The sequence below is a fragment of the Platichthys flesus genome, chromosome 5 (assembly GCF_949316205.1).
Source record: "Platichthys flesus chromosome 5, fPlaFle2.1, whole genome shotgun sequence".
NCBI classification, from domain to species: Eukaryota; Metazoa; Chordata; class Actinopteri; order Pleuronectiformes; family Pleuronectidae; genus Platichthys; species Platichthys flesus.
In genome coordinates, this window is record NC_084949.1 from 22,317,920 (window position 1) to 22,334,085 (window position 16,166).

General features: G+C 41.6%; 2 protein-coding genes and 2 non-coding genes across 5 annotated transcripts; all 4 read right to left on the reverse strand.

Annotated features, from left to right (window-relative positions):
- Positions 1–499: 499 nt before the first annotated feature.
- Positions 500–4,899, reverse strand: LOC133953239 (lipopolysaccharide-induced tumor necrosis factor-alpha factor homolog). Of its 2 annotated transcripts, none has more exons than XM_062387057.1 (5): positions 4,616–4,899; positions 2,868–3,033; positions 1,941–2,048; positions 1,649–1,835; positions 500–1,562 (listed from the first exon to the last, which is right to left on the reverse strand). In XM_062387057.1, the coding sequence occupies exons 2-5, from the start codon at positions 3,004–3,006 to the stop codon at positions 1,454–1,456; spliced, it is 543 nt and encodes a 180-aa protein (XP_062243041.1). In that variant the 5' UTR covers positions 3,007–3,033; positions 4,616–4,899; the 3' UTR covers positions 500–1,453. The 2 variants fall into 2 exon arrangements, with proteins under 2 accessions (XP_062243041.1, XP_062243040.1); XM_062387056.1 differs by having other exon boundaries at positions 2,868–3,036; positions 4,616–4,897.
- Positions 4,900–5,755: 856 nt separating this feature from the next.
- Positions 5,756–11,100, reverse strand: pdia2 (protein disulfide isomerase family A, member 2). The gene is made up of 11 exons (XM_062388022.1): positions 10,766–11,100; positions 9,614–9,820; positions 8,618–8,751; positions 8,388–8,525; positions 7,798–7,914; positions 7,563–7,688; positions 7,185–7,379; positions 6,528–6,648; positions 6,254–6,432; positions 5,969–6,133; positions 5,756–5,884 (listed from the first exon to the last, which is right to left on the reverse strand). Exons 1-11 carry the CDS (start codon positions 11,031–11,033, stop codon positions 5,828–5,830), a joined length of 1,707 nt encoding a protein of 568 aa, XP_062244006.1. The 5' UTR covers positions 11,034–11,100; the 3' UTR covers positions 5,756–5,827.
- A 1,133-nt stretch (positions 11,101–12,233) lies between these two features.
- On the reverse strand, positions 12,234–12,315 carry trnal-aag (transfer RNA leucine (anticodon AAG)). Its single transcript has one exon. It is a non-coding gene; the product is annotated as a tRNA-Leu (tRNA).
- A 1,567-nt stretch (positions 12,316–13,882) lies between these two features.
- On the reverse strand, positions 13,883–13,964 carry trnal-aag (transfer RNA leucine (anticodon AAG)). The gene has a single exon. It is a non-coding gene; the product is annotated as a tRNA-Leu (tRNA).
- Positions 13,965–16,166: the final 2,202 nt, after the last annotated feature.

A 16,166-nucleotide genomic window follows, 5' to 3' on the forward strand; every position in this document is an offset into this window, starting at 1 on the left:
TTAACCACAGTATACATTATGTCTGTATCCCTGAAGAACAAGCTCAACATTTTGAGAAATATAAGATCATTTGTTTTCCTGCTGAGAGTTTGACGAGAAGATTGATGCCTTACACTCAAATATTAAATGTGTGGCCAGAGCTAAGAAAAGGTTTGCTTAGCGAATGAGACTTCAAGCCGGTGACAAAGTCCTATCCTGCTATCACTCAATCTGAACATAAACCAAAGTAGAACGTGAGATGAAAGTGTTGGTTTCTTTAAATGCAAAGTTAAAATCAAAAGGTCAAACTATTTCTTAACTTTGTGAAGATGGGGGCAGACACTTGCACATTCTCTATAACATCTTCAGCTGAATATTGTGCCTTTGAAAAGTAATGCAGAGAAAAGGGCAAATTTATGACATGGAATCAACTTTGAAAATCTAAAATAAATGGAATACAACCAGCTTAAAAAATCTGTGTTAAATTTGGGTTTGAATTGATAATAATAAAAAACAAATAATAATAAATCATAATTTTATTCATAATAAAATCACAATTTAAAAAACAACGTGTGCAAACATCAACTCACATGTAAACAAATGTTTTACAGCAAACAAAAATCACATTTTATGATGACAAATCGTACATGCACATCCAGTCAGGTGTTTCACTATTGGATCAGAAAGAGTCTCAAACAGACACACACACACACACTCACACACACACACACACACACACACACACACACACACACACGCATACACACACACACAGTACTGAGTAGACGTCTGTTCAGGTGAATACAACTACCTGTGTGGTTTTATCACGGCTGTGCAGGGTAAAAAGAATCCCTGTGTGTTTAGTAAATCCGTTTTTCCATTAAGCTTTGTTTGGTTTAAACATGTCCGACATTCACACCTAGTTTCCTCTGCTTCATCACGTCGGGTAAATGTTCAATGTGTGTTCTCTTAGTATTTAAATATGTAAAACAGCTCATTATCATGTTGGTTCATGTAAATCAGTCCCTGGACTGGACGGGAACTCGGTTGTCCAAAATGTCCTCTCTGTCTCTGTCTCTGGTTGGTGCGCTGAGTTGTGGTCAAACGCTTCAAGGATGGATTTAGTGTTCAGTTCCTCCTTGTTTTAAAAAACAAGGAGGAACTGAACACTGAATCCATCCAGCGACGGCTCTAACCACCGCATATTTACAAAAACAATGATCATTTAAAATAAAAAGAGGAGGTTTTAAAATGTATAAAGCAGCTGTGGTGAGTCACGATTCTCGTTGGTTAAATTAATCAAGTTTCTATAAAAATTAAAAGTTAAACAAAAATGTCCACGGAAATGTGTCAAACTGCTCTTGCAGCACAGTCCACTTCTCTTCTGTCCATCTACAGTCTTCTCTGTACATCACTTACAGCTCCATCACTTAAAAACTGTCCTGGTTCTATAGGTGGGACAGTCCGGGTCATCCTATGGTTGTTTGTAAGTGAACAGATGGTGTCCACACTCTGGGCAGGAGTGATATGCGTCCTGTAGTCCACATGCAACGAGCGGGATCAGACAGAAACCACAGATCAGCCTGAAACACACGAGGGGTGAAGTATTAGTTAAACCTGTAACAGCTCTCTAACATTAACGTGTGGTGCGTTTGTATGTGTGTGTCACCCCATCACTGCCAGAAGTAGACACAGGCCCCAGGCATCCTTGTTGGGATGGTACTTGACTTTAGTGGTAACAGTTCGCCGGCAGTGTGGGCAGCGCACCAAACCAGGCTTCCTTGTCAGATGTGACAGTGAGATGCGGACCGGCGCCGGCTGGGTTTGGCTGGTGTTGACCGTCTGTCTCGCACCGACTGTGGAAGGACAGAGGACATTATAAAGGGTAAAACACCAACCAGGGAAGGGAAGGGAATATACTTTTCACCTGCTCGGTTGGATTATAAACGGAGGACCTATACCTTGTGTGTGTGGATGGATTATGTGTCCAGTGTTTCTGGGAGTTGAGGTCACAGACGTGGGCACAGAGGGCAGAGACAGGACGGGAAATGGATCCCGCTGTATCCTAACTAGTGAAAAAGAAAAACTAAAGTGTTACTTCACACATAAGTAAAATAAAGTTCTTGAACACATCTCTTTCTCTCTGTTTCAGCTCTTTGTGCAGATCTTTGCAGAACAATAAAAGAAGGTGATAGAGAATTGGGAGTTGTGCACCAGTAAATGTAAGAATATGGCCTTTAGTGACCTTTAACTTATTCATTTTAAATACCTGTGTATATATAGACAGTTCAGGCATAATGTATAATCAGTATAATCAAAATAACCTTGGGTTTATGTTAATTTTGTCAATGGAACACTGCAAACCTTTTTGCTTGCTTACTGAAATGAGGACGATGGGGCGATCGATGTTTATCTGAAGAAAAGAGGTTTCTGCAAAACCAACCCGAGAATGCTGATATGAATTCAAATCGTTCTGAACAAGATTCACACAGATTAATGTAGAATGCTTTTCTTGAAAATCGCCCTCTATATCTCCAACCACATTAAAATGCATAAACAACATCTGCTCAGTAAAAACGTCTGCTCTACTGTAATCACACTGTGACGTGTCTGCACTTTAAAGAAGACACGTTATGCTCGATTTGGGTTATTAAAATGCTCTAATGTTCAGGAAACGCATCACAGTCCTCGGACTGCTGCAGCTCCTCTTGTCAGCCTCTGTCTGAAACACTTGGTTTTAGGTAATGTATCCGGAATATCTCATCTCTCCTTAAGTTTTATGGTCTGCGATAAAAGACAAGATTCCGATCTCTAGAAAGCTTATTTTACGAGTGAAAAAAACAAACAACGCACTGACAAGAAGATGAATGAGCAGAGAGATATTCTACCTGCTTCTACGTAGGTTGGGGGAGGTGTGGAGGGGGAGGAGAGGGAGGCGTTGTAGGAGGGGGGAGCTGGGGCGTACAGTCCTTGAGTATTCCGAGCAGGAGGGTGGAGAGTGGCCTCTTCGTATGAAGGAGGTTCCATCAGGAGATCATCCGGTCAAACAGGATGCTGCTGAGAAGGAGGAGGACGGACAGAGAGGGAGATAATGTTCATTGTGATGCCAGAGACAGGGAGATGGGCCAAATAACCAAAGGGAGTTTAAACATGGGATTAAAGAAGGAGTTTTCAAACATTTTGAACAAACCTATTCGACAATTACCCAGAAAAAACGGTTCCTAATTATTTGGATGAAGTTATTTGAATCAATCCTGTGAATTCTGTGAATGAAACAATCTGAGAAAGATTACTGCTCCACCATGTGGGGGTTTTAAAGTCAAATTATTTTAAAGGGTGAGAAGCAAAAAATTATCGTTTTACCATAGACTGTGAAAAAAGATGGCCGATGTGACGGCTGCCAAAAGTGAAGCCAAAGTGTCTCAGGCGCCCCCTGGTGGCTGGCGGGAGTATGGGTCATAAACCAAATTAAAAAGTAAAAATATTGGGAAGGTCGATTTTTAGGTAGTACTTAGGTAGTTTGGTTTTAATTAGTTATTTAATGCTTGGGAAACAGGGTGAAAACTTCATTATTGTGGCCAGACATTCCCTTTATGAAACCAACTTTAAATTCACTCTTGACCAAATGTGACAAATCAAGATTCATGAATTATTCTTGAAAATGTAAAAAATCATCCAATCTCATGATGTTAAAGACAGTGATCAAATGAAAAGTGATATTTTATGGGATCTTTCCAGACCCATTATTCGTCCTTCCACCAAGTTTTGTAGTATTCCCTTTAATGTGATCTTTTTTGTTAACTTTCTCTTTTTAGTTTTGTCTCGTTTTGTTCTGTGTTGTTTTATTCCCATGTATTTGGTATAGCAATTTGTAAGCTTATTTAGGAAAGTGTTTATATAAACGTTATTATTTTTAATAATAATAATAATACATATAATTATATAATAAGTAGTCTAGGCCACCACTTATTTCTTGTGTGTGTGTTTTTTTTTGTGTGTTTGTGTGTGTGTTTATATGTTTGAGTGAGAACATTTTGGCCATTACCTGTTGTATTCAGAGAGCTGGTAAAGAGGGATAGGGCTTTCGTTTAGGGTTAAAGTTAAGATTTAGAGTTAAGGGTTAGAGTCAGGATCGAAGGGGGAGTGCCGATGAGAGTAGTCACTAAGACTGAAGTAAAGAATGTGTGGACACTATTGTCAGTAATCTGAACATCTCTGCCTTCCTGCACTTCAAGCTCTGTGTTGTCACATGTCACAACCACGTCGGGTCTGCCTCTCTGATTCTGTTGTTCAAGTTAACCCCCCCCCCCCCAACACACATTCACACACAATAGGTGCACAAATACAGATTCTTCAGTTACTTACACACAGTAAAATACATGTTTCTCTCTCTACAATGTATTTCCAGAGCAGTTTGAATTCATTGAATTAACTTGAAGTATTTCCCTGTTAAAAAACACATTCTCAGCCTATTCCAACTCAGACGTTCACAACAACAACAACAACAAGGACAGTGACACACCGTCAGTGTTGTAACTGACACTGAACTCAGATGATCCTGAATCACATTACATCACATTAAAAGCAGCCGGACCAGTAATGAACGTGCCTTTTGAAAACAGACGTGTAACTCTACCTCACATGGGTCCCTTATCTTTTGTGAACAGGAAACATCCGAGCCCGGGAGTCTGATCCCAAACCAGTCTTCAACCCTCCTCCGAACAAACTCCAAATGCTGCCAGTGACGACCTGTCCTCCTTCTCTAATTGAAGTGTGAGGTGTGTGAGATGTGTGAGAGCAGTGGTCTCACCTGGGACGAATGAGGAAGCTGGGCCGGAGGACAGACGCACCAGGCTGGGGACAGGCGTGACATCACAGCCTGCTCAACCTGTTTGCCTCTGGAATTAGAAACATTTTACTTCCCACCGAATGAGAACCAACCCTCTTCCACCGCTTCCCTCTGGAGTTCAGCCTCTCACTAGAACCTGTTCCCACATGAGAACTCCTTTAAACACACAGGTGTCACCAAGACACAGGATAGTAAATCTGCATGTGCGATATTAACTAATCCATTTATATATTTGTTAATGTTGTTTGTTTATTTAACAAGCACCAGATAAGTATATCATAGAGACAGATAGAAAGTGAAGGTGACCAGGTTGTCTCCAGTCTCAGGAGACATTAGGTCTTGCTTCACTATCAATTATTTTAAATCCAATCTTTTTAATTTAGCTTTTAACTAAGCCTCTTATTTATTTCTATCTTGTGTCTTTCTACTGCATCGTTCTCTTGCACTGTTTTTACTTTCTCTCTCTCCACCTTGACTGTGTTGTTTTTTCTTTCGCCCCTTGTATGTAAAGCACTTTGGCTCAAGTTCTGTCTTCATGTTTTCTCGCCTGTAAATTTGTTTGTTGGTTGGTTTGTTTGCTCTTTGTCTGCAAGCGAGATAACACAAAACCCACAGTACAGATTCCCATGGGACAAGCTGGTGGGATATGTTGTGGGTCAGGGAAGAAGCCATTTAATTTAGTTGTGGAGCCAGGATATTTTTTCATAAATGTCTTTTTTTTGTCATTTTTTGACATTTCACTACTTTCCCAGGGAATAACTTGTGTATCTTGATGTGAAATACAAAAAAAAAACTTGTAGGGAACTGATTAATCAGGTGTGTGGTGCAGTGTCTTTGTGGTGACAGTATTTCTTTCTTTCTTTCTTTCTTCTTTCCTAAAATAATCTATGCAGCGTTTAAGGTCATTTCAAAAATAATCATCAACACTTTTTAAACCAATTTCATTTTATTAAGAAAACCTGAAGATGCTACGTGGATTCTGATTGGCTCAAAGTGACATCATAGCTCATCTTTAGTTGTTGTGTTGGTCGGCGTCTCTGCAGAGTCGTCATCGTCCTGAAGGAGAGAACATGAAATGAATGGATGAGAGGAGGGGGAGTGGAGAAGATATATTCTGATGTATGAATTTAGAATACAAACCTTGTCACCCTCCTTAGTGTCATCATCATCATCATCCTCTTCATCATCATCTTCCTCATCCTCCTCATCCTCAACAGCATTACTTTCCTCCTGAGGCAACACTCCTCCATCATCCAGGAACTTAGAGAAAGTCTCCAGGTCTCTCTCGCCAGTGAATTCAACCACCTGGGAGAAGCAGAAAGAGGTGAACAAGAGCTCTGTGATGGATTATGTGTGCGTGTGTGTGTGTTTGTTTGTGTGTGTGTGTGTGTGTGTGTGTGTGTGTGCATGTGTGTGTGTGTTTACCTCTTTGCCGCCGGCTGGGAAATACTTGAGCGTGGGGAATCCTTGAATAGTGACAGACTCTAGCTCGTTGGCTGAAGAGTCGATCTTGGCGATGATAATGTCTTCGTGGTCAGCATACTTCTCACCAAGCTTCTCCCAGATGGGAGCCAGCTGCTTACAGTGTCCACACCATGGAGCATCTACACACACACACCAACACACACACACTCTTAATTCCAGCCTGAGTTGTAACAGTACACATGTGACTCCGAGGCAGACGGACACTATGACTTACAAAACTCCACAAAGACATTTTTGGTCGGGTCCAGAGCAACAGATTCAAAATTCTTCCCCACCAGGACTTTGACTGGTCCTTTGTTCCAGTCCTCTGGGATCTCCTCTGTGCGATAGTATGGCTGCAACAAAAAATATATATTAAAGCAACAGTGTGATTAGAACCACCTAAGATGACAAAAACCTTCTTGGAGATACATTTTTTCTAACTTGTATTTTTAATTATAAGTTTGGTTCATGTCCCATCTGCTAACATGGAGGAGGAGGGGTTTATGATCTACTGTACATACTGCAGCCAGCCACCAGGGGACGGCTCATTTTGGCTTCACTTTTAGTGAGCTCTCATGTCGTCCATCTTTATTTACAGTCTGTGCTCACAATGAGGTCAGGAGGGGTTGAGAAGAAGTTCTCCTACCGGAACTATTTCTTTCTAATCTTTGTTTTATTGTGAAACTCTAGATAATTAAAATTATTAAAGTGAATCCATCTGATGGGTTTTAGAGGAGCTGATAACATCTCATATGTCTGACTATGGGACCCATGGAGATGTTTTCATTCAATTGTCAAATGAATGTAGTGAATTCAAAAATACTATATTTATGTTATGTTATATTATGTTATATATGTTATTGTGGAAAGTAAATAATAGTTGTTTTACCTTGGCGGTGCCGCCCACGACCTCCTGGCACAGCTGTCGCAGTGAGTCTGGACTGAGGTCACTGGTGTCGATGTTGAACTTCTTTCCCGTCTCCATGTTGATGATGCGAGCAGTGGGGGCGTCGCCCTCGGCCACGCCAAAGTATGTTAGCACATGAGACATGGCGGCTGTCACATCGATGACAATGAACAGCATCTGCATTACACACATGAGACACACAGACACAAACACACACACATATGCCCAAAAACAGAACAAAATAGTTAAGACAATAAGGTCCAATTTAATTTTAGGTTTTTTAAATATTTAATCGCTTACAATGACACTTTTTTGTACACAAACACACACACACACGAACAGACACACACTCTGTGTTACCTTGCCCTTGAACTCTTTGGCAACGGGCCTGCTTGCATCCAGCAGAGCCACCTGACTCTGCACGGTGGAGTTGATGAACAGCAGGCTGTGCAGGAGGATGCTCGAGGAGAAGATTTTATCTGAAGTCTGAAAACACACACGCACACACACACACACACATGGTGGGATTTGAGTATAATTTAACATTAAATTGTCTAATAATGTGTGTTTGTGTGTGTGTGTGTGTGTGTATCACCTCCTGCTTGAACGGGATGATCAGCTCCAGACTGTTTTCGTCGATGAACTTGGTCAGATTATTTTTGTCCAGCGTCCCCTCCTCTGACAATGCAAAGTCGGCTCTACCGTCGTCGAACTAGCAAACAAACACACACACACACACACACAAACACACACACACACACACACAAACACACACACACACACACACACACACACACACACACGCACACACGCACACACACACACACACACACACACACACACACACACAGAGAGACACACACACACACACACACAAGTTACATCACTTCTAATAGAGGTGCTCACTCAGGTATCTCCCTGATCTCTTTGGCCTGTTCAGTAATCTTTGCAGCTATGTAACACAACCATGATGAAATACTGAAATTCAATTTGAAAGACTTTTCTGGCTACTCTCACGCTATTGTTGATCTTTTTTATTTCTATAAATACCCTGGAAAAATCCTACAGGCACTGTATCTTGGCACTAGATGGCAGCAGAGCTAACACCATGAAGACCTTGACACTGTCACTGTATTACCCTCTGGACTCTTGTGTCTCTCTCTTGATGTCAGAACGTGTTCGTACCTTTTTGAAAAGCACCACTGAGTTTTCTTTCACTTCGTACTTCTGGAAAACCTCAGGAGTCACTGTGAGAGCAAACTCTGTGTCCGTCACGTCCAGGGAGAGTTCCTTAAACAGCTTCGCCGCCTCACTGTCCAGATCCTAGTGTCGATTCAATTTAAATACAGTGTGAATAATAAAACAAATATATATATATCGTGGGTTTTAACACCGGGTAGATAAGTTTAACGTACGTCAAAGAATCCAACGACATTGATCTCATGAGTGTCGATGAACTGAGCGGCAGACTCTGCGGAGTCGAGCACCAGAGCACCAGGGCCTGAACGACGCTTCATCCACTGGACGATTCCCTCTGCTGTCCTCTTACCTGACAACACACACACACACAGACACACAAACACAATTAGGTCAGGTCAGGCTCATGAATATATGTCTATGACCTGTTGAGGTTTACAGATAATGTACAAAAGCAACAACCTAAAAGTTTGACGATGTGGGAAATGTTCCTGTGTTTGTGTATATTTAAAACATCGCAAAGACCCTTAAAAACTGTTGATCTAATCTAAAAGAGTTAGGGTAAGGGTTAATCTACCTTCACTATTACCCTCAACCTCACCGAAACTTTCTCTAACCCCTTAAACTACCATATCATTCATTTAATGAGAAACTTACCTGAACCTACCTGTTCTCTTAACCTAAACCAAAATTAATCTAGCAAATCCTAATCCTAACCCTAACCCCAACCCTAACCCCAACCCTAACCCTAATCCTAATCCTAACCCTAACCCTAACCCTAACCCTAACCCTAACCCTAATCCTAACCCTAACGCCTAACGCCTAACCCTAATCTATCTTCCCCCTCAATTTAACCTGAACCTAACTTTACCCATCCTACTCTAAACTTAATGTAAACCTAAACCAGAAACTAACCTAAACTTAAACCTGAAACAGTCCAAAGTAAAGTCCTCACTTTAAATAATGATTTAAATTGTGGAAGCCACACACATACACACACATACACACACACACACACAAACACACACACACACACATATATACACACGATCTGGAAATAGAAACTAATTATGTGCAGCTGTGAGACTTAATCATCGAGGGTCTGAAATGTATTTTTTAATCTGTTTAATTTAATCCTCCGGGTTTGTGTGTGTGTGTGAGAGTGTTTGTGAGTCTATGTATGTGTGTGTGTGTGTTTGTGCATGTGTGTTTACCAGTGAAGTCGACAGGCTGCTTGCGGTCTCCGTTGATGAACAGTTTGAGAGTTGGAAAACCTCCGATCTCAAACTCCTCAGCCAGCTCCTTCTCCTCCGCGGCGTCCACTTTGGCCAAACGCAGCTTTGCATCTTCCACCTTCAGTTTCCCAGCAGCCTCAGCGTACACCGGCTCCAGACGCTTACAGTGACCACACCAGGGGGCGTCTGCACAAAACCCACACAGATCATTGTAGAAGACAAACTGGGACCTGAGAGGGGTTCATGAACTAGAACAGGCCTCAGCTCCATCCACCTGTTTGTCACTATCAGCAGCACGTGTGCAGATATACATGGAAATAAGCTGCTGATAGGAACGGTGGCAGTTGGCTTCAGGCTTTATCCTCTTTGATGACCTCTCCTCTGCCACGACTGGGCTCATGTGTGGGAGAGTTGAACCTGGAGAACATCTGGACACGAGAGGCCACGTGTGTGCACGTGCAGTTGCACGATAACGCCTCGATGCATACGCAGGCTTTAACGGTTTTTATTACTATAAAAAGGCTGAAGCTTCTTATACTCAGCTCTTCTTGCAGCTTTTGGTCGATTCCCACAGTTTTCCTCTACTGAGTAGAGACCTCACAGCATATTTGTTAGAAAAGGCCAAGAATGACGCTGTTCACTTAATTAACATTTTGTTTTTTGTTCTCGCTCAAAAATAAAAGAGCTCACATATGCACGACCGCTTTTAAAAATACACATCTGCATGACATTATAACACAAAATCATATTTGTGCTAAAAAGCATCACAGATGTTTAAAGGAAGGCAAACAGATGTGATTAACTTTGTGACAATTACCCAATAATTGGAGGGTTTTTGGAAAACATAAAAATTGAGAACATTTCTAGAAGCGATTGTCTGTTCCTAGATTCTCTGTCCCACTTGCTAGGATCTGAATCTAAGGAGACAAACATAAAGTCTCAACCCTATGGGTACAGAACGAAACAAGTCTATGTAAAAAGAATGAATGAATGTAAGTTTACAAGTCAATATGGACTCATCTGTACAAAGGTGAGATTGAGTAATGTAGTAATGAGTAATGATCTGGTTTGTAAAAATTGTTGTTTGTTTTTCAGTTATACACATTTACATATTACTATGTAACTACTCACAGAATTCCACCAGTAGAAACTGGTTCTCGCTCAGAGCTCTGTCGAAGTTGCTGATGTGGAGAACCATCACATCTTTCTCCTCCTCTATCTCTGTGGTTTTCTCTTTCTTCTCCTCCTCCTCCTCTGTCTGCCCTGCAGGTTTTTTATCCCTCTCCTCTGGTGTTTCAGTCGGTGTGTCACTGTTCTCCTCTGTGTCGCCGGCCTGGGTGCAGGAGGCCCACAGCAGCAGGCCCAGCAGCGTCAGGGACAGAAGCGTGTGCGTCCTCATGTCGGCTGTTCTGGTGCCTCTGCTCAGGTGTGGACACCTTCAGTACATGTGTCCCTGCAGGTTTCTACCTTTATGTGTCTAATATGGAGAGTGTGTGGCGAAATGTTACTGGCCTCCATGCTCGCCCAATCAGGAGTACCGCTCTTTCCAGTTTGAGCCAATGGGGCGTTGCCCTGTAGAGTCAACAATCAGGAAAACTGGCTGATCTGCTGTTAATGTTCCTGGAGCCATCACACGTACACTCATCCATCTGCTTCCTCCGCCCTGTTTCCTGAGAATGATCCTGTTTTCTATCAGAGGTTGTCACCAGACACACAGGAGGCATGTGGCCTTATCAAACCCTGATTTACCTAAAAACATAATTATATTGCATGAAGTTAAAGCTCTCCTCCTCTCCTCGGTTTTCTCTCACCTATTCTTATTCATTATATAAACACTCTCACTTCTCCCACCCTGATGCAAATGTTTCCTTCGCACTGTTGTTGAACAGAAATTATCGTTTAGCCTAGAGCTCAAATTCAAATTTCAGCATCACATGAGCACATTGTCAACAGATCCATTGTTTGCTTTAGTCAGAGGAGAGGTTACCTGTTTATTTTACCCTGAAGCTGTTCATACTTTACTCTGAAGGGTTAAACCGTATTCAGGGACTCTATTGTAGTATTACAGGAAATCATAGAATGTCATATTTATACTTATGATACTGCTGTTATTTATGTCACTTTCCCACTGCTACCAGTTCATATGTACTTTTGTATTGTATGTGGTATATACTGATGTGTTGTATGTGTATTTTTATGTACTTTTAGTGTATTTTCCGAGAGGCCAAAGACACATTTCCACGGAAATTTTCTGAAATAAATTATAATGAGAACTATCAACAGTTCTATTATTTATACCACTTTCCTTGAGGGACACACAGATTTGTAAAGTGAATCTATTTGCAACACATCCTCACATGACACATGACTCCATGGCGATTTTGGGTTCAACCTTAAGAACAGCTGCCGTCTGGGCTGCTACACTCTGGAGGATTTTCAACTCTTGACCGATTTTTTTAATGTGGGAGCCAGAGACATACTGACATATAAAAAAAAATCTTTAATCTTCAGAACACACACACTGGACGAACTGCCGCTTGTAGGAAATCATTTCACAGGTACAAATTTGCCCTGTTGTCTCATAAACAGCCCAAAATTCTGGCAGCGGTGGGATTTGAACCCACGCCTCCGAAGAGACTGGAGCCTTAATCCAGCGCCTTAGACCGCTCGGCCACGCTACCTGAGTTCAGCTATTATATTTACAGTATGTGTTCTAACAGAGACATTCAAAAGTTCACACTCATATTCACACATATGGACAATTGAGATTCTCCAATCACCCCAACCTACATGTGTTCGGACTGTGGGAGGAAACTCTTGTTTCTCCACAGAGAGAGACAGAGAAACCAAGACTTGAACCGACAACCTTGCTGTGAGGTTAAAGTGCAAACCACCACAAACCAGTAGAAGAATACAGGATAGACAGGAATAAAGGAGACACATTCAGGACAAGTTTTATTACAAAGAGTGAACAGGACCTCAGAGCTGTTAGCACAACTATCCTATCAGGGTTCAAATCTCAGAGACACAGGAAACAGACGTTATTCTTTTTTATTAAACTTTTTACAAAGACAAACTGTGACAGACACAACATTTCTCACACTTACTTCAATGCTGCATGTGTGTGGTCTCCGTCAGTGTGTGTGTGAGCTCTGGGTTCGGATCCCAGTACGCCAGCAAGTCGCTGAAGTCCAGCTGATTGTTTTCCAGGCCGTGTGTGTTAAAGGGCATGTGTCTGTCATTGTGCGTGTGCGTGCCGCCCTGTGAAGGTGTGTTCGTGTTTGTGACGTCAGGTGTGTTGGTGAAGCAGTAGGGTATCGGCTCGGTCCAGAAACTGAGCAGGAGATGCTGTTTGACCATCGGTCGGCCTCGGCCCAAACTCGGGTCAAGTGGTCGAAGAGTTCAGTGAGGGCCCCAAGATGGAGTTGCCCTTTGCGACCCCGACTGCTTCCTGATTGGTCGCGGAGGAGGTGCTTACTGGCTCCTCCGGACCTCCCGCTCTGGCTATCCTCAGCAGGTTGTCGTTGTATCGTACCCTGAAGCTGTTCCTACTTTACTCTGAAAGGTTAAACCTTATTCAGGGACTCTATTGTAGTATAACAGGGAATCGTAGAATGTAATTTTTACACTGTTATCTTTTGATATTGCTGTTATTTATGTTACTTTCCCACTGATAACTGTTCGTATGTACTTTTGTATTGTATGTGGTATGTACTGATGTGTTGTCTGTGTATTTTATGTACTTTTAGTGTATTTTACGAGAGGCCAAAGACACATTTCCACTGCAATTTTCTGAAGTAAATTATAATGAGAATTATCAACAGTTCTATTATTTATACCACTTTGACACATAGATTCATACAGTGCATCTATTTGCAACACATCCTCTTTTACCCATGACTCCTTCACTGCTGGAACAGTCGTCAGGGGCCATTTTGGATTCACCCTCCAACCTTAAGAACAGCTGCCGTCAGGCAGCTCTGGAGGAATTTCAACTCTTCACCGATTTTTTTTAATGTGGGAGACACTGACATACTGACAGATTTAACATATCTTTAATCCTATAATCTTCAGAACACACACACTGGACGAACTGCCTCCCTTGCCGTTTGTAGGGAACGATTTCACAGGGACAATTATCACAGAAACTTGTCATATCTTCTTCTTCAGTTTTCTATTGCATTTGTTTTACCTTCCACTACATTTTTCAATCATATGTCCTGTTGTCTCATTAACAGCCCAAAATTCTGGCAGCGGTGGGATTTGAACCCACGCCTCCGAAGAGACTGGAGCCTTAATCCAGCGCCTTAGACCGCTCGGCCACGCTACCTGTACCAAAGCACTATATTGACAGTTTCTGAATTCTTCAACCAAATATGGAGTTGCCCTTTGCGACCCCGACTACTTCCTGATTGGCCGAGGAGGAGCCGCTCTCTGGCTCCTTTGGACTTCCCGCTCTCGCTATCCTCAGCAGGTCGTCATAGTAACGTACCCTTAAACTGTTCATACTTTACTCTGAAGGGCTAAACCGAATTAAGGGACTCTAATGTAGTATTATAGGGAATCGTAGAATGTCATATTTATACTGTTATCTTATGATATTGCTGTTATTTATGTAACTTTCCCATTGCTACCAGTTCATATGTACTTTTGTATTTTATGTGGTATATACTGATGTGTTGTGTGTGTATTTTATGTACTTTTAGTGTTTTTTCCGAGAAGCCAAAGACACATTTCCACTGAAATAGATTATAATGTGAATTATCAACAATTCTATTATTTATACCACTTTCCTTGAGGGACACACACATTCACACAGTGCATCTATTTGCAACACATCTTCTTTCAAACACGACTCCTTCACCTCCGGCACAGTCGTCGGGGCCATTTTGGATTCCCCCTCCAACCTTAAGAACACCTGCCGTCAGGGCTGCTGCACTCTGGAAGATTTTCAGCTCTTCACCGATTATTTTTAAATGTGGGAGCCAGAGACATACTGACAGATTTAACAGATCTTTATTCTTATAATCTTCAGAACACAAACACTGACTAACTGCCTCACTTGCCGTTTGTAGGAAAGTATTTCACAGGGACAATTCCACAGACAAACCTCACAGAAACTCAACATATCTTCTTCAGTTTTTTATTGCGCTTTTTTTTTTTTACCGTCCACGTCATTTTTCATCATATGTCCTGTTGTCTCATAAACATCACAAAACACTGGCAGCGGTGGGATTTGAACCCACGCCTCCGAAGAGACTGGAGCCTTAATCCCAGCAGCCGTCGGATCGTCCGGGGAAATGTTTGAAATGTTGAGGAAGATCTGACCTGACAGCCAATCAGGTTCGCGTCCTCAACATTCAGCGGCCAATCGCTGGGGCGAATTGTTCCCTTCGCTCGAACATTTCAAACATTTGACCAATCACAAGGCTTAAATGTTGAAATGTTTGAGACAGCTGATGTGGGCGGGGATGCCTCCGGGAGGGGGCAAGCTGGGGGCGGTCCCAGAGGACGAGCTGACCTGGGAGGACCCGCGCCGCCGGAGTTTACGCTACGCTAGCTTGAGAACGGTCCGACGCTAAAGCTAAGTCTTTCATTCGAAACTACCAAGTTCTTCAAAATGGTAAGAATTTACACATTGAATAGAGTTGCATGATTTGCCCTTAAGTAAAGCAGTTCTTCCACCTGTCTTGTTAAGTTGTCATATCCATGTATTTAGCTAAATGCATTAAAATAAACTCTGTTATCTGACGGCGATTTCGTCGGTTGTCATGGACGGACATTTGTTAATGTTATTTATTTAAGTTGGCTCTAGGGTTAACGTAGTAACATAGAAATAATTTCCCCTGTTGTCATGTTGTCATTGACTTTGTTTTCGTTTTCCACGTTATAAACTGGCTTTCTTTTTCTTGTGTCGACCGAGGGGTGGGGGTGGGGTGCTTAAACTGGGGTTGGGGGAGTTACAGTATGAATACAGTTTACTCTCAGCACTTACACATTTAATACAGGGGTATGACATAACTATACATATAAGAGTAATTCCTCCTGTCACCTAATGTCGTCATATACGTGTATTTAGTTTTCTTACAAACACTTTCACCATTATTTCACCTTTTATCTGCTGCCATTGTTTGCTATTGTAATAGGATATATATATACATGTATATGTCATGTTCTCATAAACATGTCTTTAGCTACCTTCTATAACATGCTTTAGTTTTCATCTGTCATAATACCCTTATGCCACAACTGAGTTTTTCATAGGATTATTACAATATTGCAAGACTGATGGTCTGGCTTTTTCATGTACTTACAATTTAAAATGTATTTTAAAAGTTCATGCATTTCTGTCACCAAAGGCAACATCTTGGGGTATAACATAACTATACATATAAGAGTAATTCCTCCTGTCACCTAATGTTGTCATGACCGTGTATTTAGTTTTCTTACAAACACTTTCACCATTATTTCACCTTTTATCTGCTGCCATTGTTTGCTATTGTAATAGGATATATATATACATGTATATGTC